At 38.1% G+C, this 26297-nt stretch overlaps 1 protein-coding gene across 1 annotated transcript; it reads right to left on the bottom strand.

Annotated features, from left to right (window-relative positions):
- Window positions 1–546: 546 nt before the first annotated feature.
- Window positions 547–1447, bottom strand: FTMT (ferritin mitochondrial). Its single transcript, XM_004477693.3, has one exon. The coding sequence runs from the start codon at window positions 1430–1432 to the stop codon at window positions 698–700; it is 735 nt and encodes a 244-aa protein (XP_004477750.1). The 5' UTR covers window positions 1433–1447; the 3' UTR covers window positions 547–697.
- Between the last annotated feature and the right edge of the window lie 24850 nt (window positions 1448–26297).

The raw sequence follows: 26297 nt of genomic DNA, 5'->3' as shown, positions 1-26297 counted from the left end.
CTTTTAAGAGCCTTTAAAATGCACAACATGATTGCTTGCTTTCCCAGACCAACATTTATACCTTTTAGGTAGCTTGACCTAAATGTATTGGACCACAAAATCTCTTTATAAACAGATCATCTCTAGACATGATTATTTCTTAGAGCACATTCTGGGAAAGGATAAAAGTTATCATGGAATTTTGCAGGAATAATTTTTACAGTACTGTGTAGACTCTTCATTTTATCTTATTTGTATATTTACCTGTACATTTTCTCACTTCAGCCTTGAACTGAGGTCTTGAAAATAAAAAGGAAGTGTTTAGTTGAAACTTTTACTCCTGGAAGAAATTTAATGGAATTTTAATGTAGGTTCACTGTCTGGAAAAAATATTTGGTAACCAGAGGAAGTTGGTTTGTATCTACTTTTCCATAATTTTTTTGTTTGTTTTTTGTAACCCCTCGTCTTACACCATAGTATCCTGGGGTATCTCACAGGCTGGGAAAATAAGTATCTTGATGCTGGGCAAAAAGCCCTTTTTAATATGGGACTAAATACATTTCTGAATATTCTGAATAAGTCACTTTATTGGAGGAACAGTATAAAGGGGTAGGGTATACCGGTGGGGTTTCAGTTCAGTGTATTTAATGGACAAGGAGGCAGCTGACTTCAGATTCTGGTACCCATTGCGCTGTGTGGGAGGCGGCCCACGGCTTATTTAGTTCTGCATGTTTTCATTTCCAAGGGTGTGTTTGTCAAAAAGGTACTCAGCCAGGCCAGAATCCGGGGCCCCCATCTTAACCAAGTTGTGTATGTGGTCACCTAGCTCTTTGATAGACTTCACCTGCTCATTCAGGTAGTGGGTTTCCAAGAAGTCACACAAGTGGGGGTCGCCTTTGTCTGAGGCCAGAGTGTGCAATTCCAGCAACGACTGGTTCACGTTTTTTTCCAGGAGCAGAGCACACTCCATGGCATTCAGACCACTCTCCCAGTCGTCCCGGTCGGGTTTCTTGATGTCCTGCAGGCAGATCCGGCCTCCCCGCTGGTTCTGCAGCAGCATCAGCTTCTTCGCGTGCTCTGTCTCCTCCCGAGACAGGCGAAGGAAATACCTGGCGAAGTTGTTCAAGGCTACGTCGTCCCGGGAGAAGTAATAGGCCATGGACAAGTACACGTAGGACGCGTAGAGCTCGAGGTTGATCTGACGGTTGATGGCGGCCTCGGAGTCGGCGTGGAAGTTCTGGCGCAGCCGCGAGGGGGAGGCAGCCGACCCGGCGGGGTTTCGCGGGCAGGCGGCGGCGGCGGCCAGCGGGCGGCGGGGGGCGGCGGGGCGGGGACCCGAGGGGCGCCGGGGGACCCAGCAACGCGGCGGGAGCGCGAAGCCGCAGCGCGCGCTCCGCAGGGACGCGGGCGAGGCGCCGAGGTGCTTGGACAGGAACAAGAAGCAGGACAGCATAGCTCCTCTGCTTCGGGGACGCCGGTGCGAGGTCTGTGCGCCCCGGCGCCCCGGCGCCCCGGCAGCGTCGGCCCGAATCGGAACGAGGCCCTAGGCGACCGCGCTGCGTCACACGCCCTTCCCCTCCAGGGGCCCGGGTTCCACGCGCCGCGTGTGGCGTCCCGGCCGGGTGCGGTTGTGACCGGCTTGGGACCCGGCATGTGTGAGAGACGGACACGCAGTAAAAGTTACTTAACTCGGTTTTTCTAAACACTCGCCCCCATCGTCAACTCCAGATGTCTGCTCTTGGGCATTTGTAATTCACTTCACCTAAGTTTAAAATGCTGTCAGGATTGTAGTCACTGTGACTTGCAAAAGAACAGACCTAACCATGCTTGCTCTCCCACTCTGACCTTTTAATGTTACAGGACCAAAGACCTGGGAAAGGCAAAGGAGTGAAAGATAATTAAACAATAAAAGTCACCATCAGTTCATCGGTGAGAATAAAGAAAGGTCCACATCGAAAGTGTGTGTTTATAATTGGACTTCCTGATTATTTTTAACAAATTTAAGTATGGGAATAATTGCCAGTATAGTAGGCAAATTTTCAATAGTCTATAACAAGATGATGCTTTTGTTTAAAACACATTTTATTTTTAAATATAAATTTTATCTCTATTTAGAAAATCAGATACTAGTAGGAAGAGTATATAAATCAGCTTTAAACTTGATGTGACTTTCCTGTCTTTTGTTAACTTAGAGATAACATTTTTTAAAAGGGCAATATCTTAAAAATTAAATTTAAAATAACATATTTAGTCTTAAAAGAAAAATAAACTGTTGTAGGAAATTGATAAAATGAAGATGAGCTCACAAAAGGAAATAAAAAACAACCTTATATTTTTTCCTCTATCCAGCAATAACCGTTGTTAGAATGTTAATGGTAATTCTCATGGATTAATATATGTGTGTGTATATGTATATATATATATCACAGACACAAAAGTAAATATATACATGATTGACAGCTTTTTTGAGATAACTGACGAACTACAGCTACTTAATGTATATGATTTTATAAGTTTTGACTTATGCTGTAATCTTCATGATCAAAATAATGAATATATTCGTTACCCCCCAAATTTCCTCATCCCCTTTTATAATTTCCTCCTTATCTTTATCACTGCCTCACCCCATCACCCCATCCCAGGCAACAACTGATCTGTTTTCTTTCCCATAAAGAAGAGTTAGCATTTTTCTAGAATTTCATGTAAATAGCATCATACAGTAGTACTCATTTTTGTATGGCTTCTTTCACGTAACAATTATTTTGAGATCCATCCATGTTGTGGCTTGTATCAATAATTCATTCCTTTTTATTGCTGAATAATATTTCATTGTATGGAAATGCTGTAATTTGTTTCTCCTTTCACCTGTTGATGGGCATATTGGCTCTTTCCACTTGTTGGGTATTAAAATAAAACTGTCATGAACATTCCTGTACAAATCTTTATGTGGATGTTTGCTTTCATTTTACTTGAATACTTTGCAGTAGAATGACTGGATCATATGGGACGTATATGTTTAACTTTTTTGTTAACTTTCAAACTGTTTTCCAAAATAGTCATACTGTTTTACATTCCTACTAGCACTGTATGAGAGTTCCAGTTCCTTCACATCCTTGTCAATGCTTGGTATTATCAGTCTTTTTTTTACTTCAGCCATTCCAATAGGCATATATTAGTATTTCATTATATTTTCAGAATGATTAACTATGCTGAATATATACTTCATGTGCTTATTTGCCAACCATATATCTTCAGTGAATATATGTTCAAATCTTTTGCACATTTATTTATTGGGCTGTTTGTTTTCTTATAGTTTATATCTGGATATTATTGATATTACTAGTGGGTTCAAGTCTTCTTTATATTATCTGCATATTATCTTCTCTGTTTAACTTTCTTATATTCCCTTGGGCAGTCAGATTACCTTTCTGGTTCACTTTCCTCAGTTGTAAATTTAGGATATTTACCTCCCTGTGGTGGGTGAAAAGACTGAATTAGATAATATATACAGAACACTTATCACAGTGATAACACAGAGTAAGCACTCAAAAATATCCTTTCATAGTTTTTATTGGATAGTTTCTATTTAATTATTAAAAGTTAATTATATTATTCATTAAATGTTATTATTGGATATGAAAACACTTATGCAATTTACAAAGCACTTTTACATGTATAAATCATGTATGGGTATTGAAGTAGAAATGCTTTTATTTTATAGGAATGCAAAAGTTTTAGTGTGTAGTAAGCTGCCTGCTCTCAAATGAACTTTTTGAAGTGTACCATAAATAAAGGTGGATGCCTAAGATCTAGTTGCATATACACTCTTCTGGTAGAAGGTGATTGATATTCACCAAACACTTTGCTCATTAATTTTACTTCTCTATACCCGTCTTTGCTTTTATTTTCCCCCTACTTTTATACTACTAAAATGTAGTCCCCTAAAGAGAGGTTATGAAAATTATTCCTTTGAGTAGTATTAAATGCCAACTGCTGCTATTAGTGCTTAGGAAAAATGATGCTCTTCATATAAATGTTTATCCTCAAAGTAATAAAATGTATAGATACAAATGTGATACATGAAATGCAGTGTGAAAAGCAATGCCATAAAACACAATACACATTAAAATATCTCATTCTAATATGTCAAAATATTTCTTCTTTCCATTAGGAAATTTGTCATCTATTTTACTAGACTTTGATTGAAAATAGAAGGATCTAGTAGGTATTATCATAAGAATTTTGATTTCTTGTCATAGTAAAATTAATGCTCTTCTTCCAAAAACCAAACCTAGACCATTGCCTACCATGCTCAACAAATTACCCTTTCCACAGTTTTAAAGGCAAGCTTTCTCCATGAACATCTCTCTTTACTTTCTGCTTCTTCACCTTCCTCTTTCCATCTAACACTCATCCTTCCAATCTTCTTTTATCTTCTCATGTAATCCACTTTATCTTTTAAGGGTCAATCAGAATGTTACCTTCTCTATAAGGTCTTTTTTTTTTTAAAGATTTATTTTGTATTTCTCTCCTCTTCCCCCCCCCCCCCCCCCATTGTCTGCTCTCTCTGTCCATTCACTGTGTGTTCTTCTGTGTCTGCTTGCATTCTTGTCAGCAGCACTGGGAATCTGTGTCTCTTTTTGTTGCGTCATCTTGCTGCATCAGCTCTCCTTGTGTGTGGCACCACTCCTGGGCAGTCTGCTTTTTTTGTGCAGGGCAGCTCTCCTTGCAGGGTGCACTCCTTGCACGTAGGGCTCCCCTATGTGGGGGACACTCCTGGGTGGCATGGCACTCCTTGTGCACATCAGCACTGCACGGGCCAGCTCATCACATGGGTCAGGAGGCCCTGAGTTTGAACCCTGGACCTCCCATGTGGTAGGTGGACGCTCTATCCATTGAGCCAAATCCACTTCCCATAAGGTTTTATATAACCTCATTTGGAATTACATATTATAATTCCTTGTATATGCAAGTTGCTAGGGAAGTCATGGACATACTTGGCAGCCATCTTCCAGCCCTCACCTACCCCTCTTCTTTTCCCTTCTTGCCTGTTTATGTACAGGTGTTCGGTATGTTTCCATTTGTGCTAGTTTGCATGCAAATATTTGGTTGTTTCTGTCTTGCAAGAGATCACAGGCAGCTAAGGAGATATTACATTTTAACCAGCTCCCAGCTGCTTGCCAGTGTATGTTCAAATCTTTTGAAAGAGGTTGCTCATTGGCACGGCCCCCTCCCTCTTGAGTGTATAAAAGCTCACCACTTGGGCATTGCAAATATCCCTCATCTCAAACATGAAGCAAGGCATGTGGAGCTGCTATCCTGATCTAGGCAGTTGACCTTTCCAGAGACCACCATAATGGGATCTCTTCCCCTGTGTGTTAGGATCCTTTGTGCTCTGTAAGTAATAAGGCAGTTATTGCTGAGTCTCTGTTGTACCTGAGCTTGTGGTTCCCACTACATACTCTATAGTAACTCACTCCACACATATGTGTGTCTGTTTGTGTCCCAAAGGGCAGAGTCTATTATTTCATTCATTTTCATTTTATTTTATTATTATTTTTAAGGATACTTAGATTACATAAGTGCTACATTAAAAGTGTAGGGGATTCCCATATGCACCACTCCCTACCCCTCCCATAGTTTCCCCATGAACAATATCCTTCGTTAGCACGGTACATTGCCACTAAGTATGGATTATAGTTTGCATTATACTTTAAACTCTCTCCCACACAATTTTGTAAGATATGACAAGATATATAATGGCCTGTATTTGTCATTGCCATGTCATTCAGGGCAATTCCGATGTCCTGAAAATGCCCCCATATTACACCTATTTTTCCCTCTCCTGCTCAGAACCTCTGGTGGCCACTGCCTCCACATCAATGATAAAAATTCTTCCATTGCTGGAATAAAAATAAGCCTATAGTAGAATACCAGTAAGTCTAGTATATATTCATTCCCCAATCCTGAGGATTCTGGGATGGCGATGTCTACTCTGCCTCTAATTGAGAGGGGGCTTAGATCCCATGGGGCAGATGGATCGGACTATCTTGCTTGCAGTTTTAGACCCTCTCTGTTCCTTGGGATGGTCATTGTCCATCATTGTTTCCTTGTTAGTTGTCCTGGGTGAGTCTAATTAATCGGAGAGTAGGTGTTGCAACTCTGTTGAGATTCAGGGCCTGACTGGCAAATGGAAAGCCCAAGGATTTAAGTGTCTTGGACATAAACCTATCAACTGTAGTACTAACTATAGGTTCAAATAGGGACAGAAGAGCCACGTGTAGGGAAACCACAACTGAGCCCAACTCTGTCACACTGGGGAGCATAGATTCCAAATTAGGGCCCACCAATAGGGCACCAAACTCCTGAGTTGTCAACCCTGCCTATTGTGTCTGACTATCTCCAGAGCCCTCAAGAGGCCACTATTGGAAACAATATTTACTCTGGCAGTCAATGAGATCCTGCTGAGATATGCACGAGCATAACCTCTGGAATGACTTCCCAACTCACTTTGAAGTCTCTTAGCCATATAAACTCATTTGTCTTTACCCTTTCCCCCTTTTGGTCAAGGTATTTTTCCAGTTGCATTGCTAGTTGGTGCTTGGATGTAATCCCTCGGTGCCAGGGATGCTCATGTCCCACACCAGGGCAAGGCAAGGCATTTATATGCTGACTTTGGCTTAGAGAGAGACCACATTTTAGCAACAAAGAAGTTCTCAGGAGGTAACTCTTAGGCACCCTAAAATACTAGGCCAAGTTTTAATTTCAAAAGAAAAGGTTCATAAGTACAGTCACCACTATCAAGGACCTGTCAATCATCCATCCTCCTTCACTAGTCACTGTCCCTGTTCTTGGGAGATTCTTGCTGTCTCATGAAAGAATGTGGCAAAACTACCCAGGATGGGAATTGGCTGTTCTTTCAGTTATTGCGTGACTCTCCACCCACCGTGACAATGCCCTATGAACACTTGAACGCGTTCATATGCCTTATAAGTATGCCCCTGGTGAACCTCCTCCCAGGCATCCCCCATCACTGACACCCTGAACCAATGATCCCCCCCGCCACAGCTGTAACCCTTCTGTGATCCAAACTTCTTAAAAAATTAAGCCAACAAAAAAAACTGAACAAAATTATGACAAAATGAAATGATAGTTTTAAAAATGACAAATAAAATACAAAAATTAAAAAGAATTTGATATAATAAAAAATAATTTAAAAAATAAAATAAGAAAAATTTTGGCATTATGCCTTTCATCACCGTAAGACCTATTGTCTTATATGTACAGTGACATCTTCTTCCATTTATCCCCCCCAGTGTCTTATTTTTTTTTGTTTTATCTTCAAAGAAATTTTAGGTTACAGAAAAGTCACATATAGAATATAGGGGATACCTATATACCCAACATCCTCCTTTTTCTCCTTGTCCCCTATTAATAACATTTTACATGTGAATGGTATATTTGTTACAATTAATGTACAAATATTGAAGCATTGCTACTAACCATGGTCAATGATTTACATCATGGTTTACATTTTGGACTATACACTTCGATAAATTTTGACGAATTTTAACATGGCCTGTATTTATCATTGCAAGATCATGTAGAACAATTCCAATGTCCCCAAAATGACCCATGTTCCTTCTATTCCAATCCTCCCTCCTCCTCCCCTCAGGACCAATGGCAACTACCAAGTTTCACGCCTTGAAGAACAAGATTCATAGTTAATTGCAGTAACACTGAGTGGATGACATACTGGCCTGTCCTCCCCTATTAGGCACTGCCTATGCACTCGAGAGACTCCTAACCCTCTACTTGAGAACATAGCAGGACGCTCCAGGATGGGTGTCCAATACCTTCCTATTCATTGTGTGGGTCTCCACCTACTGATACAACAAACTATGACATGGTGAACACTTACGTACTCTCTAGAAGCCTGCCCCAATAGTGCCAAGTCCCGCATGCCACCACATCCAACACCCTAAATCAGTAACCCTCCCCTGCAGTATTTGCTGAAGAAACGTTCCTAGTGTTGTAGTTTCAAACACATATCTGCAAATCCCCAGAGTGCATCTGCTCCCTCTCCTGACCCTCCACCCAGTTCTATAGACAGTACAATCCCCCCACCTACCACCCTCACAGGCCAGCACCACCCAACCTAATAGCATCACTGTACCACTGTCATGCCCGTCCACTGCACAACTACACACTTCCACCTTATAGATTTTGCCCATATAGGCATTGACTCACAAACTTGTTCTCCCTTTCTGTCTCCTGTAAACCTATCTTCCTGACTCTAGCTCTGTGAGTCTGCTCAATTTGTCTAATTCATGTTAGTGAGGTCGTGTAATGTTTTTCCTTCAGTGCCTGGCTTGCTTCACTCCACATAAGGTCTTCAAGTTTCATCCATGTTATCCCATTTGTTAACACTGCATTCCTTTTTGCAGCTGAGTAGTATGTATATACCAGAGTTTACTTATCCATTCTTCTGTTGATGGACATTTAGGTTGTTTCCAACTTTTAGCAACAGTGATTAATGCCACTGTAAACATTGGAATGCTTATATATGTTCATGTCACAGCTTTCAATTCTTCTGGGTATATACCTAGCAGTGGAATTGCTGGATCATACAGCAGTTCTATAGTTAGCTTCCTGAAGAACCACAAAACTGTCCTCCACAATTGTTGCACCATTCTGCATTCCCACCAGCAGTGGATGAGCGGTGGATAAGGGCACCATTCCTCCACATCCTCTCCAACACTTTTAGTTCTACGTTTTTTTAATAGCCACCAGTCTAGTGGGTATAAGATGATATCTCATTGTAGTTCTGATTTGCATTTCCCTAACAGCTAGTGATGCTGAGCATCTTTTCATGTGCATTTTAGTCATTTGTAATTCTTCTTTGAAGAAGGGTCTATTCAAATGCCTTGCCAGTTTTTAAAATGGGTTTCTTTTTAATTTTAATTCTAAGATCTTTCACGATGGACTTGCTCTCCCTGAACACTGGGATGAAGGCTCCACCCTGTCCAAACATTGCAGGGATAGCCAGACTCTCTGAAATCCCTGGGGCACAGGCTCAACCCTCTCAGAACACTGTGGTGGTGGCCAGACTCTCCAAAATCCCTAGAGAATAGGCTCTACCCTCTGAGAAAACTGTGATGGTGGCCAGACTCTCTGCACTCTGCAAGCCCTGGGGCACAGGCTTCAACTTCTGAGAACACTGGCATGACACCACTCTCCCTGAATATATTAGTCACCAAAGAAGTGCTAATGCAAGTACCAGAACTCAGTTGGCTTTTATAAAAGGTATTTATTTGGGATAGAAGTTTATAATCACAGGGCCCTAAGGAATCCAACTTAAGGTACCATAAGAGATACTTTCCTACCCAAAGTCATTGGCTTCATGTTGAAGCAAAATGGTGGGCAATGTCTGTCTCCCTTCTTTGTCCCAAGGCTCCATGGCCCCAACTTCTTCCAATCTCATCTGTAGCTTGGCATATGGCTCATCTCTCTCCCCAGGGCTTGTTTCTTTCTGGGCTTAGCTTCTCTGTATTCTTCACAAGGTCAGCTGTAGACTATCAGTCTTATCTCACTTCCCTGGGCCCCTGCTTTGTCCAATGAGCTGTCTCTTTTCCTCTATGTTCTTCTCCTGTGTGTATCTGCTTCTGTGTTAGAGTCTGTTTTGTCAGCCCACCAAGGGCGCTGGTACTCAACTCTGAGTCACACTCTAATGACATGGTTGAATCAAAGCCCTAATCTTGACATAATTTAATTAGACATCTCAGCTGAATCTAATATAATCAAAGGGTTATCACCCCCAGAGGATAATCAGTTTACAAACATAATCTCTCTTTATGGAACTCATAAATAATCTCAAATTACCACACTGAGCAATGGGGCAGAAGGTCTGCCCTTTCCATCACCACTGCAGGCTCACTCTTTCCACATGTATGGGGAAGCCTGCTCTCTTGCCCTGAGAAGATGTTTTCAGTCCATACCTCAGTTCCACGGTCCCCTGAAGTGTTTTTTACTTCAGTCTCTCCTTTTTCTCTCTCTTTCAGTACAGTCTGGCAGTGGTTCCATTCATACAGATCTTACGAAAAACTTTTCAGTTTTTGCATGTAGTATGCAGGAGTCCAATCCATCAGACAGTAGGACTTTCTATAGATCCATCCTGGATCTCCATTGCTGACTTGCACTTAAGTGGCTAACTGGGTCCTTGTTCAATTAAACCTTCACATGGAGCACTTTTCTTTATGAACTCATTTTTCAGAAACTCTGAATTTTCCAATCATCAATATCTGGTTTCTTTGTCCCATGAGTTCAGTTTTCAGCTTATCCCTTTCTTCTTGCACTTTAATATAAGCTGCATAGAAAAACCAGACTGCACTTTCCATATTTCGCTTGGAAATATCCTCAGCTTAATATCCAAGCTCATGATGCTAAAATTCTGCCTTTCATCTGACATCAGAACTCAATTTTCCCAAGTTCTTTGCCTCTTTAAAATAAGGATTGCCTTTCCTCCAGTTTCTAATAACACATTCACTATTTTCTTTTGAGACCTCATCAGAAGTACCTTTAGCATCCATATTTCTACCAACAGTCCCCTCAAAACAATATAGGCTTTTTCTATTAAGCACCTCACAATTCTTTCAGCCTCTACCCATCACCCAATTCCAAAGCTGTTTCCACATTTTTGGAAATGTGGTACCAAAATCAAAGTTTCTTAGGAAGCTGTAACAAATACCAATGAATGGGTTGACTTAAACAATGGCAATTTATTGACTTATAGTTTTGAGGCCAGGAAAATATCCAAATCAAGTCATCATCAAGGCTGTTTTTTCTTCCTGAAGACCAATTGCCAGCAATCCTTGACTCCTCTGACACATGGCAAGGCACATGGCATCATCTGCTGGTTTCCCCCTTCTCTTCCAGGTTTCATTGATTTCAGCTTCTTTTTTCTGTGGTTTTCTTTCTTTGTCTGAATTCCATTATCTTATAAAATACTCTGGTAAGAGATTAAGAACAATCCTGAATAAAGTAGGTCATGCCTTAACTGAAAAGCCTCTTCAAAAGGTGTTACTTACAATGGGTTTATACCCACAGGAATGGATGATATTTAAGAGTGTTTTTTCTGGGGTACATACAGCTTCAAACTACAACTGCTAGTTTTCCTAAAAGGAAATCCTAAAGAAGGGATTCATATGTAAGTGATGGAATAAGGACATGCTGCCAGGAGAAGCAATCAAGGACGTAGGGGAAACAGAAAGAGCAGAAGAAAAAGGGTGAGTATTCAGCAAAATCCAGTGTAGACAAGGCTGGCTCCATGGACTTACAACTGTGCAGTTGCACAAGGCCTGCCTGCTCATAGTTCAATTCTTAGCTACCATCATCTTGAAATATTATTTTATATTAGAATTTGTCCTTAGTAAGTGAAGATGGGACAATGTACCATACTCTTGAGCAGAGGTGATACCTGTAGTTTGTATATTCACTGTTCCTTGTCCATTAACACATAGCATTCACAATGCCTGTAAGCACAGAACTCTGGTGGACCCATGATGTGTGGGAGTTCAGAAGACTCACAGAAAGTACAAGGTAAGTGTATTAAGGCTATGTCTAAGTAAGAAGACGTGCCCACAGCCCAGGTTCCCAGGAGACCATGCTTTTCCTTTGAACCTGAACTTGCTTGGAATGTAGAAAGAAGTCAATGACATTCTAAGAAACATGAATGACCAAGGATCCTATCATGTCCTGTCTCACTCATGTTACTTCCCTCTGTTAGCTAACCACTTATGCTAAAAATGGTGACACAGTAAGAAACGTAAAAATAGAGCAATTCATAATTTCCTTTCTTTCCAGTTCTTTCTTACTTATCAGTATGCCGATAGTGTTGGTACAATATATGGCTATCAAGAAATGAAATGAAATTAATTTTGTGTGGCATTTCCATGGTAGTGGTAAGAATGAAACACAAGCACACATATAAGCTTAAAATACAAACTGTGTAACTTGTGATTTTGCATGAATTAAGTTCTCTTATAATTATAGTTAAAATTGGCATTGTACAACATAAAGATGAATAGTGACATTCATGCTATAATTTAAAATTTTAACTTAGAATGACAGTGAATAGCAAATAAAATCACCAAGACAAGTCAAGAAAGAGGGTGTGGAAGACTAGTAAAAGTTTTACAGTTTATGCTTTTATGTTTAATTTAGTGCCTTTAATGTCACTGATTTCTTGCTTTTTGAACAAGGATCCATGCATTTTGATTTTGCCCTGGGACCTGCATGTAGAAACACTTCAGTTGTTCCTACAGGAGAATTGTGAAGCTTAGACATACTTTAGTGTTCTGAGTTAGGCAAGAGCTGGGTTTTCCTACTGTTGTACCAACAGTCATTGTTTATGGACAACTCTAGGGATATGTAAACACTCAAGCTCTCTGCTTGTTGGCATGTCCTGGCAAAGTAGCTCCCATAGCTTGACAGCTGGCTGTCTTTCTAATAGAATTAAAGGTTTATTAGAAAAAAAGGCATATAGAAGAGGGGGAAGGGGCATGCAAATGGTAAATGGTTTCTGAGGGATCTTGGGCACAGTACTGAGGGTTTGCTATACATGTATATGCAACAACTCTTAATTTGTTGCCTTGTCTAATGCCTTATTGTGATCAGTGTGGTACCTAGTAAAATATATATGGTACATTCATATTAGGATAATTTTAGAAGGGTTTAATAAAAGGATTATATACAAAGGTAAAGGCAGTGAAGCCAAAAGAGATAGTGCAGTATGCTGGAGCTAGTCTCAAGGGGAGGAGTGATTACCAGGTGAGAGAAAGCTGTTCAGACAGGACCATCTGGAGAGGAGCAATTACACCTGTTCAAGGGCTGCGCCAACCTCAGGAAAACTTGAAGGGAAGAATCTATGGAAATAAATACTCTGACTTCCCTCTCCTCCTTCCTTCAGCTCTTTTCCAGGGCTCCCTATGGGCTAATTCTAACAGGATGCCATAAGGAAGGGAAATTATTGTTGTAGTCTGTTCAGACTAGCAGAGTGGGGAAAGTTGCGAAAGGGTGGATAGTGGACCTGTAGGGGCAAACATGAGAAATCAGGCTTACTTACACTCTTCCAATCTACACTACGTAACTGTACATATTGTGACACAGATATTTTTCTAAAATGTAAATATGATTAAATCATTCTCTTGCTTTAAACCTTCTAGTACTTCTACACTGTTTTTTTAGGATAAGCTGTAGTCCTACAAATTATTTTCTCCCTTGCTTTCCTTTTGCTATTCTCAGCACTTTATCCACGTTCCCCTCACTACGTTTCAGTCATTATGAACTTTCTTTTAGACACTGTCATGTACCATTTGTTCTCTTCCCATAGGCTTCGATATGCTCTGTCCAGTACCTGGAACATTGTTTAATTGTTTATCCCAGAAGAGTAGACAGGTTCTAACAACAGAAGATTGTGGGAAGAAGGTTAACAAACCTCTTTCCCCTTCTGCACGAAATTATGACCACTGGTAACTGGTCAAACTCTATTAAAATGTGAAGTATTTTTCTAGGCAAAATTGCTTTGGAAAAATTACTTCTGTTTGATGACTTAACATTGGGCTTCCCTGAGAGGAATAATGCTTGTTCCTGGATGTCCCTTTGTGGGCTTCTTGGAGGCTTTGTAGTTTTGATAAGAGATATTGACTACTGTGGAAATAAGGCTTTTCAGTCAGGTCATCTCCCAACCACTTTACGTGGTTTTTGTGTCTTGGCATCTGAGCTGTTATAGAGAGAAGATAGCTTCTGGACAGATCTGTGAATTGTGTGAACTGCATGAACTACTACAAGGATTCCAACTAAAGATGGATGCTTGATATTATATAACTGAGCTGCATTTCTTATTCTGTGTCCTTCTGAGTGGTATGGCATAAATTTGCATGTTAGTTGAACCCAGAAATACCCTTTTGTGAGTGTAACAGAGAACGACAAAATTAAAATACATTTATCTTCTGATAGCTCTCTTGAAGATCCTGCTTTCCCTCAGTATGCAACTGTATCTACTCAATCCTTCTACTTTTAAATCATTGCTAATTTCCATCATTCTTTTGGATTATCTTTCAGAAGATTTCATTTTCCAAGAAGGGATCCCTCAATCCCTTGTATTTACCCTGTCGTGACACTGAGTTATAATTATCTATTTACTTTTTACTTCACTAAATTGAAAGGTTCTTTTTGTCAAAGGAATGTCTGTGTTTTCACCTTTGAGTAGCCAACATTTACCATAATACCAGATACAATACACTAAAAAATACTGTTAATAAAATGAATTAGGGACCAAATTCCCTCAATTCCCCAAAACATTCCAGGTTTCAAATTACACTTAAGGAGCAAAGTTAAGGGGGAGTTATAGTTTGCTTAATGGTTTAGTTGAAGTTTATTTAAGGAGTTATTTTTATTTAGTTCCACTGTTAATGGAGGACAGTGCTCATATGTTGATTTTGAGCTTTATATTCTTAAAGGTGGAATTAAGAGTCATCTTCAATTCAGTTCAATTCAATTGAATTGCAAAAATATTTATGGAGCACCTGATGCTAGAAGAATAAGAAGCACATGTGAAAAGTAGAAGAGACTTGGATTTTAGGGTCTCATGTCAAAGTGGAGAGCTACTTTCATTCATAGAAGGCTAGCTTTACTAACATCTCTAACCAAGCATAGGAGAAGGATCAGTGATGGCCTTAATTTAGAGAAGGCTGGATTTGACAATGGTCTTAGAAGAGAGTGGGGGATGAGAACTGCATGCGTCATAATACAGCAGGGAAAGCTCCTACTGGTGAAAGGATGAAATTACATTTGGAACATAGGAGTATAGATGAAACTTCTGGTTTCCATATGGACAATAGTTATGTTATACCTTAGGGGAGAACTGATTTGAAATTGGGCCAGCATTTTGAGTCTCCTTTCTAGCTCTAAAGAGTTTAGTTTTGTATATATCCCTGCTTGCTGTAATTTGTTAGCATTTGAAATTTTATGAAATAAAATACATAAAACATGCATGCACTGGCCTTTATGTATGCTAGTAATAGTTCTTTTGAGTACTAGAACTCTGCAAGGATGCTTCCACAAAAGATGTGGTTTGCCACTGTTATCCAAGTTACATAACACAGGGTTCTTTCAGTGGTTGGGGTAGGTATCCCTAGATAAACTAATGGTGATTGATGATTGATGTGATTGACTGATTGTAATTTCTTTTGCTTGTTATTTCTTAGCTCTCTTTATACTAGTTCATTAGAAAATATGTTGAAAGTATTTTTTTTTAATTTTTAAAGAGGCTAAGACACTACAGATTATAAAACTGCTATTTTGAGTAATTTCTATAATTTAAAGCAAGGTATAGGGCATACACTCCAAGGGTTTTCCAGTGGTAATATTGATGCCAAATAATATTCACTGAGTGCCTGTATGTGGTAAACACACTAAATCAATTCCCTCAGTAAATCTTCACAAAAATATTGTATGGTAATAATCAGTATATCCAGTTTCCCTGTTAGCAATTTTAGAGAATATACACAAATTTATTTCAAGTTTTATACAATTTGAATGAATCTTGAAAAAATGTTTTCAATACTTCTGCTATTTTCAATCAATTTAAGGAATATTTTAGAAGTTAAATAACCTGGCAATACTATCTTCATGGTCAATATATTTGAGCTGAGACTTTTAGAGGCAGAAATGACCATAGAACTTGTCTATTTAATTTCTTTTACTTCATGAGTGGAAAAGCTGCGTGCTTAGGGAGCCCTGGAACAGAGTTACATATTTCATAGAAACAAGCTTGTCTTAGGACAGTACATTTTCAATTATACTGTACTCATCTAATACATTATATCTTTTCTCAGTAATGAGTGGTATGTTAGAATGCAGTAAATAGCTGTAGGTGCTCACTCAGTGACACTGGAAAGATGAATTTCATTTGTATCAGTCAAGCAGAATAGGAAACTGCTTTTCAATAAAGAGTTGCCCATCAGTAGAGCCTTCCTAAATGAAGTTTTGGATGGTATATAGAATTTATTGCTGTAGGAAAAAATGAAATGGTCAGTAAATTATCTTTGTTCAGGGTATTCACAAAGATCAGTCCTACTTTTATAATAGAAACCACTCAATTAACTAGAGTCTTTTTAACACCATTTAGTGACCATTATATTTTGGATTGTTATGTGAATCCTGTTGCAAACCAAAAGAAAGAGAAAGCATGGATCCTGTTCTCAAGAATCTTATATACATTTTAACAATACTACTTTGAGAAATATGTTGTATGGAAAAATGTGGTTCAGAAAGAGTACATAAACATGTATGGGAACTTCATTGAAATGTTGTATATCAAAATAAAAAACTTAAAGCAAGTCGTCTGCCAATGGAACACTGACAAATGAATTATAAGAAAGGTATACAATGGAGTATCATGCAACCCTTTAATAGAAAAAAGGGTTGTGTTAATATGGAGAGATATCTATAAGATATTATTAATGGAAAAAGCAAAGTGTGTGTATGTGTACACATGATACAATATTTAGAAAAGATCAAGGTTGAATATGCTAGTTTATATACACATAGACACATATGAGGAAAGGTGTCTGCATAAAAATATTATAATGTCAGAAAAGATGGGCACCAAGCATTAAACCATGGCGACCTCTAACAATTATAATTGGATGAATTAGAGAAAGGATGGTGTGGTTTATTATTAACTTTTTTTTTATCTCAGAACTTGTGAGTTTTCAAAACAATCATGAGTACCATATAAAACTCCCATAGAGGATCCCACCACCAATACCTTGCATTGTTGTGGAACATTTGTTAGAAATGACTAAAGAACATTATCAAAATATTACTGCTAACTTTATATACATTAAATTTTTATGTGTTTTTACATAGTGAGATTGAGAATGATTTTACTTAACTGTGTTTTTCAGTATTTCTTTTAAATAAAAAAAATATAAAGAGGCTTTTGAAGAGACCATTATTCATTGGATTGGAGGATGGAGTACATGTATAAAGAAGTCTCTAAATACAAACTAGTAACTATAGACTAGTTATATTTCTGCTGAGAGTAGCTGAAGTGGTTGCACAGTGAGAGAAATGTGGGGGTGAGGATAAAAATATATCAGTTTCTAAATATCAAGTGACAAATTGAGGTTGCAGTGTAGGTTTGGAAATAGTAATGAAAGTTTTTAGACAGGTGTATTTTCTGTAAGGGAGAATGACAGTTTGTGTTAGCCAGAATCTAGGACTGTTGTATGTCACAGATATTGCAGTGACTTTTATATAGACCACATTTAAACAATGTTATTTATATTTTATCAACACATATTACTATTGATATTTTTATCCACTTATTATTAGACTTGGTCTACCCATTATGAAACTTGTAATATAGTTAAAAGAATGCAGGCTTTACTTACATCTTTTTTTCTGGGCTAGAAATAATATAAACTTCAGTAATCTTTATAATAATTTCTTCTTGTCTTTGAGCATGAATAAATTTGTGTTAAAAAATGTGCAATAAAATTTAATAAATGAAGGTTTTGAGGTCCATTTAATTAAAAGCCCAAAGCTAAGCTGAGTATGTATTTTCCTGATATAGAAAAATGGTGTTATCAAACTTCCCACTTACCAAATTGATGACATGCAATCATGCATGGTTACTAGAAAAGCACTAACTAAAGTTAATGAGATATGGAGATATTTTAGGATATGCAGGACACTTGAAACTGCCCTTCTTCAAACAATAATTGTCTATAATTGTAGAAATTTTTCATTTATACCTGACCGATTTTTAAAATCTTTCTCTTTTCTTTCTTTTGCACAAAGTAGAATTTTGATGCTTTGCATTGAGTATGTACCCCCAAAGTTCATGGCATTCTTAGTTTAGGTCCCTATTCATAGGGAGTTTTTAATCCAATTGGGAAAAAAGTTTATTAGAAAGAGCATGTTATAAAGTTATTTCACTTTTCTTACTTTTGCTAGCAGATAAAGCCATTCCCTGGAACACCACCAACTACAAAGATTGCCAGAATTTTATTGTTGTGGAAGATCAGAGTTATTTTCATTTTTTTGGCTTTGAGATTCTTTTCAGTGTTCTCCCTGATATCTGGATTGGCCCTGGACATCTTTTACACCTCAGTCTTCTCAAGTTAGTTATTTGGATATAGGCATTGTGTTAATTTAGTGTTGCACCAAAATCCATTCTGAGTTCCATCACCTAAAATAAGACTGCCGTGTCTGGTTGTTAATTTTGTATTCTCTGTCCAAGGGGTACAACTCTGGGGTCAATAGGTGGCCAAAATCTTGCCTGTACTTCATGGCTAGCCTGTCTACATTGGCAAAGGAGATATTCATTATACAAGTGTACTGTTCACTTGCTACTCTGGGTCCAGTTACAAGAGTTGCCATTTTTGATTTGCAAAAAAGCCTACCTGGATTTTGATTTTGGTCCACTGTTTTTATGATATTGAAATTATGGTAGTGACTACTTCAACCTTAGATCTGAAGGTCTCAATAAAAAAAAATTTCAGTTGATCAATGACAGGTAAACTTTTCTTGTCTGTGAATCTCTAGTATCTTAAGATATTGACTGGTACATTTTAACAATAAATAGGTGATGAATGAATGGATAAATGAATAAATAATTGATTCACTCAGATGGGTAGGGGGAATGATTGGGAAATGCTTCACTTTATTTCCTTATGTGTAAAAGAAAGTTTAGAATAGTTTCCTCTAGAGATGACATTTGATTGCACCAATAATGCAAGCAGATAGGCAGACACATGTCCAGAAATAGTTGCAAATTTGTGATAGGACTGGCAAATAGAAGGCTGTAGGTCTTCTATAGCTGAACAAATCCTAAATCCTGAATGAACCTCAGAGCTTCCCATGGGACTCTAAATATTTAACATCACTAAGAGCTAACCCTTCATGATTTCGGGACCTTGGCTGTATCCTTTGTTACCATCAGACTCTACTCTAGTTTTATAAAATCTGTGGAGACTGTCCAGGAATTCATAATAAAAGGAACATGGACAAATCAAGATCACACAGGATATCATAGGAATATGATAACACAGTATATTTTCTGATACAAACATTTTTTAAGAAGTTATAGTAAGAAAAGGAGGAATGCAAGTAAAGGAGGAGAAAATTACTGAAAATGTCAAACTTACCCAAGTACAATAATGAAGTGGTATTTTAAGTTTTTGTGACTGTTTTTGAAGCTGGTTGGACCTCAGATTGTGTCCCTAGAACTAATCCGTTCCTGTGCATGTAAACCTATGTAAGATGGGGCCTTTTGATTAAATTACTTTAGCCAAGGGCATTTGGTTAGATTTAGTGGCCCAGGGTGGATCTTAATCCTCTTACTGGAGTACTTTAAAAGTGGGAAAAAAATTCTGAGACACAGAGATAAAAGATCCAAAAAACAGTGAGAAGAAGCTTTGGTAGCCAGAAGCTGAAATCAGTGGAACGTGGGAGAGAGAAAGCCACAGGAGTAGAGAGAAATCTGGAGGCAGCCAGAAGCTGAAAGCAATGGAGCCTGGAAAAGAAGGCAGTGACTGGCAAACATCACATTGTGCCTTGCCACGTGCCTGATCAGCCATGTACCTTGGAAGTCTTTTGCAAACTAAAACAGTTGGTGAGGAATTATAACTGAGTTGTACTGTTAGGGTAAGATACACAAAAGGACAAGGTAGTGACGGAATAAAGGTTTAGGGAGTCTAAACAAAAATTCACTGTGATACTCTTATCCCTGAGTTATATATATCCATGTAAATGAAAGCTCTTATTTTGGGGGAGCTGATAAATATCTGCTAAATCACATGGGCATCTTTTGAAAACTATACTTTTTCTAAAATCACAGGTTTTCTCATTGTCAGGGCAAGCTAACTTTTTCAGTGTTCTTAAGGGTCTTGAATAAGACCACATTTTCACATTAAGGAAGTAGTCCCTCAGAAAAGGACAGCCATATTGTTTCAAATCTAAAGTTCATGAATTCACATAATATTTGAAAGAGATGTTTGCTAGTAGGAATTAAAATAGAGATTTAGAGATTTATGTTAATTTATTGGAAATCAGTTGGTAATCGGCTTTTTTATTTTTATTTTTTGGCCTATGGAATAAGCTTGAATGTTTTAATGAAACTTAACTTCTTAGCTCTCATTATTTCCCTTTTAAATTGTTTAACTTGTAAATCTTGGCAGTTTGATTTATATGCATTCATACTAGTGCCCTTTATGCTTTGGTAAAACTACATTTTACTATTACTTTAGGTGACAAGTTGTTTAATTCATTATTCTTTATGGTATGCTCGAAAATGATATATATAATATTTTGTGAACATTCTTACATGAACTTGCACTATCATTATGAATAGCCTCTAAATTGAGAATACTATCTTCTACTTACATAATAAAAAGCAGTTAGGGAAATGAAATTACTCTATGTATTTAAAATTATCTAATTTATAGCATTCTTGGCATGTGTTGTATGTGATTGCTGGAAATATTTTAAAATGGTATTCTTGAAAGTGATAAATCATTTCAACAAGGGGTATTACGAAAAACCTTGTGAAGAATATAGTGCTATGAGATGTGATTTGCAGATATACATAATCAGTAGTATCTGTCTTTTGTCACATCCAATAGTTTCAATTTGGGACCAACTGCAGGCATGATCCAGATCAGGGTGACATGCTCTAAAAGGATTTAGTCCTCCAACCAGGACAACTTCTGAAATACCCATGGGTCACAAGATTTGCCTCACCCCTACTTATTTTTAAAAAAATGATAAATAGTAGGGATGCAATGTGATTCTGATGGTCTGATACCATTACTTCTCTCTCAAGAAAGAGAGCCTAAAGTACAATAACCCACTACAGAACATATAAAAAATCCTTTAGAAGATTGAAGGGACAGAAATAATGACTTTATTGAAATTTAAATGTAATCCTCAATGATGCTAATATCATTATTATAATATCAATATTATAGACAATTTGGAGGAAGACTTGAATAAAAATTTTTACTTTGACAAATAATGAATTGAATGAGTTTATGACTGGCACTAGGTTAAAATGGAGTTATATATATTGTACCTCTTTTTAAAATTTATATTCTGTTTTTTCCTTTTTTATTTCTAAAAGATGGAGGCAAAGATAGACCCAGAATGAACAAAGTTTTCTAATTCTTTCATATTTTGGTCTATCTAGCTTTTTAATCTCCATCAAATATGTAAACTTTTCTTGCTATACCAGAAAAATATTTTGCTAAACTCAAGCAGTCAGTCTCCATCCATTGATTTGTAGGTCTAAACTTTACTTTCTTAATGTTGAACAGAAGGATTTCATAATCTTATTTCCAAACAATATATTGGCATTTAACAATTATTTGATATTTGGAAATTACTTTTGAAGGTGACTTTAAATAGTATGGAAAGCTCAAACGGCTCATTGCAGTGTCAAAAATAGCCCACCCTGGAAAATGTAATTTTCTTTATATGGAAGAAGAAATTATATTTAAATTTACTTATCAGAGCCTTGAGTCCAGCAGGTACAAAAAACTGAAGTAGTCAGAAACCACATTTTATAGAATACTTGAATCAATTACCATAAATAAGAAATGGCCGTTGATAAAGCCTACTTGCCACCAAAGGATATAGTTCCAAGAGAATGGCAATATCATATGTGTAAGGCAGCCACCAAGATCACCTCAAATGATCCCTGTCTCCTGGTATTCACATTCTTGTGTAATCTCCTTCTCTTGAGTGAGCTGGACTTTCTGACTTGCTAATGAATAGAATACAGTAAATGTTATAGGATGTCACTTCTGAGATGGCATTAAATAAAAGGCTGTGCCTTCTATCTTGAGTGTTCTCGCTTGTCTTTTTCGAAGAAATCAGTTGTTATGTTGTGAGGCAGCCCTGGGGATAGGGCTATGTAAGTCAGCTTATATCAGGGGTTCTTAACCAGGGGTCCACGTTCATTTCACGGGGTCCATGAACTTGAATTGAGAAAAGAAACTTCCAATCTTTATTTTCTCTGACCTCTAATTGAAATCTAGCATTTCTTTCCCTTATGAATGTATGCAATAAATTATAGTAGTACTATTTCATATCACATTACAATAGTTGCATAACTCAAAAAATCACTTCGCTCATCTATACTTCAAACTTACTGTAGTTGTTAGACCCAATGCTAGTTGAATGCCATAAAACTATCTCCTGCTACATTCTGCCAAGGGGTCCATGATTTTCACCTGACTGGCAAAGGGGTCCATGGAACAAAAATGGTTAAGAACCCCTGTCTTAGAGGCAGATTTGCAGAGGCCTGCCAACAGCCAAAGGATTATGCTTGAAAGTGCACCCTCCTACAGTCAAGTATTTTAATGACAACACAGCCCCAGGCAGCAGTTTGACTGTAATTTCATAAGAGACCTTGAGCCAGAGGCACCAAGCTAAACTGCACCCAGAATCCTGACACACATAAATGTGTGATAATGACTGTTTGTTGTTTTTAGTGGTTAATTTTGCTATGTATCAATAGATAACTAATATACTATATTTATTCATTAACTAGTATTAGCTTATTAAACCATTTGTCACTTCCTTATCTTAATGGATATATGTTTCAATGCTTTTTTATTAAAGACAACTTGATTGGATAATGTCAATTTCCTATATAGCATTTAAATTTACTTATACTATATGTTATTGATATTTTTATGGGAGAAATTATATATTACAAAGGGTTTGGAAAGTCTAATATTTTGTAGAGAATATTTGATTCCTAATTTTCAGGCATACTTACCTCCAGGTAGGGAAAGGTGAAGAATTTAGAAATAGAAATTATAAAATAATATTACATCCATCTATCTTTTGATCTATCAGACTGTCTTTGGCTCTCTGTCTAAAGGTTATTTTGTGTAACTGTTTATAGCATATATTTACATGTGTTATTTATATATAGAAAAGGATTTTCATAATACACTGCTTCAGTGTATCCATGATTATTATTTCTAAGGCCAAATAAATAAGATAGGGAAAATAAGACAGGAATATATTTCCAAGTATGTTCTACGTAGAGCCTTATGTTCCTGAGAGATGAATATTTTACACAGGAACCTACTGTCCTATAACAAATTATAGGGGATATCATATAATATTTCTGAGTATATCTCAGTATGCAGAATGGAGACAGATTGATTATAGTAGTTCCACAAGTGATCTCAAAGAAGTTTTGCAGAGTAAAATTTCCATTTCTGAAATTGAGTAACAGCTGTTATTTCTATGAAAAAATACATCTGAATTTCAAACCTTCATCAGTAAAAGAAATTGCAAGAACTATACAGTGACATATATATACGCTTGTACCCTTCCTCAATTTCCAGAGAAAATCCAAGCCCTAGGGCATAATGACATCTCGGCTGTCTCCAACACCCACCACAACCTAACAGACCATTGCTCTGTTGTTCCGGTGGCTGACAGTACATTCTGGATAGGTTCCTACTTCTAAAAGTGAAGCAGATGCTTACTTTCTTTGAAATAGAGTGAAATAGAAATCCAGGAAATTAGACAAAACCTTTGGCCATGGAAAATGTGGGTGATTTTGGAATAGAGTAGACAAACAAATGTGCTTGGTTTTCTAGGTACAGCCCACCCTGAACTGTCCTTACATATCATTACATAGGCTGGTCTGATCACAGGTGTTCTAGCGGTTGTCCATGGCTGTCTTAAAACTGGTTCTGGGGAAGCAGACTTGGCCCAGTGATTAGGGCGTCCGCCAACCACATGGGAGGTCTGCGGTTCAAACCCTGGGCCTCCTTGACCCATGTGTAGCTGGCCCATGTGCAGTGCTGATGCGGGCAAGGAGTGCTGTGCCACCCCACGTAGGGGAGCTCCACGTGCAAGGAGTGCGCCCCGTAAGGGGAGCCACCCAGCGCAAAAGAAAGTGCAGCCTGCCCAGGAATGGTGCCGCACACACTGAGAGCTGACACAGCAAGATGACGCAACAAAAAGAGACACAGATCCCCCTGCTGCTGACAATAACAGAAGTGGACACAGAAGAACATGCAGCAAATGGACACAGAGAACAGACAACTGGGGCGGGGAAGGGGAGAGAAATAAAAACCAACAACAAAAAAACTGGTTCAGCTACTGTTTGTAACTGTCATAAAGTGACCCTGGCTATAAAGTAACATCAACAATGCTGTCACTTCAGTTCTTTTCCTTTCTTTTTCTGTAGTGTGTACTATGTACTTGCAAAATTTCATGCCAACAGTATCATAGGTTTCTAGTTTGCAACAAAGTACTGAAATGTCAGGCTTAATGAGAAAGGAAAACATTTTACAGCTCTGGTACAGTTCTTAAATTTGCACTTCTTTGGAAGAGCATCTTCCTAATGAGGCTAAACAGGTGTCTCAGTGACAGCAGAGACTATTCCACCTGTTACACTACAGGATAATGGAAGAACCTGAAATGCGCTCTTATTCTTCCTTCCTGCCCTAGAGCCCTGAATGAGCTGTGAATAGGTTAGAGGAAGGCAGATGTCTTGAAAAAGATCTAAATAAGTCAGTGAAGTTTTTGTATAACATGAAATAAAATGCCACAATACTCTGTATTTAATCATTGTTTCTTCCAATGCTATTAGCCTCTTGCCCCTCCAACAGCCACTGAATGATGTCATTCATCACTGAATGATGAGTCAGAGAACAGAGAGGGGCTTGAGCCATGGTTAAGGGAGAAGAAGAGTAGTAGAACTGAGGCAATTGCTGCTTTAACAGTATTGACTAAAACCTGCCATAATTTGTCATTTTACAAAAGCACTAATTTGGATTGTGGGCATTGGGAGTGAGCCCTGGCTAGCCCTAATGTCTGTTTCATTGGTCCTCACTAGAATTAGTATTGCCTTTAAAATGATACAGTATTGTCTGTTAAAGTGGAAATACACAAAGTTTTTCAAATGAAATCCTTAAGGATGTTAAAGCTATACTGACAAGAGGCCAGGTTGCCAGATGTCTCCTGAGAATGACAGAACCAACTTCCAGGTTGGGTCATCTCACATAAAGAAAATTATACAGAGAGATTAGGCCTGTATGGTTGGTTTAGAACATTCTCCCCAATGAGAGAACTGCACATAAACTCACCAAGGACAAGGCTGTTTTCTTTATTAAAGTCTATCTCAAGGTTATTTCTGGATATCTTATTTTGTGTGTGTTGCCAACCGGAGAGAAGAAAGTGGCTGGTAGAAAGTTGTTGGTGGTCATAGCTCTAACTTTAGAGAAAGTGTAAAAATTTTATGGTCTTGTTTTATGTCTCAGGGTCTATATAGGCAAGCATGTTTTCTAGCGCTGACAAAGCCCTTGAAAAGTCACAGTATATTCTCTTCTCTGCAGATATGCACCAGGAACAATATTCTCAAAAAGTTTCAAAACTTTTGGTTGTATCCTGGGACTTAGTAAATAACAATGGCAAGTTGCAGAAACCACAATGTTAACTATTATTATTTTTTTAAGATTTATTTATTTATTTATTTATCTCCCTTTCCCCCCACCCCAGTTGTCTGTTCTCTGTGTCTATTTGCTGCATCTTCTTCTTTGTCCACTTCTCTTGTTGTCAGTGGCACGGGAATCTGTGTTTCTTTTTGTTGCATCATCTTGTGTCAGCTCTCCGTGTGGGCGGCATCATTCCTGGGCAGGCTGCTCTTTCTTTTGCGCTGGGCGGCTCTCCTTACGGGGCACACTCCTTGTGCATGGGGCTCCCCTGCACTGGGGACACCCCTGTGTGGCAGAGCACTCCTTGCGTGCATCAGCACTGCACGTGGGCCAGCTCCACACGGGTCAAGGAGGCCCGGGGTTTGAACCACGGATCTCCCATGTGGTAGACAAACGCCCTAACCACTGGGCCAAGTCTGCTGCCTAACTGTTATTAATAGATAATATTTTCAGCAGATGTTTTGTGAATCAAAGAGAAGCAGAAGACAAGTTTGTAGGAATCTTGTCATTGCACTGTTTGCTGATGATCCAAGAAAATAATGACAACATTAGTAGACACCACCTACGGTCTACACTTTGCTTTTCATTTTAGATTTTTAAAGACAAATATAGTAATGAACTAACAACAAAAAGAAGGAAAAAAGTTAAAATGATCCATAACAGTGACAACAAGATTTTAAAGAATATGTGAGATATGGCAAATCAGAAGAGGAGAAAAGAGGACTCTATCTTGGCCAACATTTATTAATTTTAAGATCACTATTTTGATCTTAAAAGGACAGA

Source organism: Dasypus novemcinctus, chromosome 2, assembly GCF_030445035.2.
Source record: "Dasypus novemcinctus isolate mDasNov1 chromosome 2, mDasNov1.1.hap2, whole genome shotgun sequence".
NCBI classification, from domain to species: domain Eukaryota; kingdom Metazoa; phylum Chordata; class Mammalia; order Cingulata; family Dasypodidae; genus Dasypus; species Dasypus novemcinctus.
Note: the sequence above shows the minus strand (reverse complement) of the source record. Positions and strands in the feature narration are given on the sequence as shown.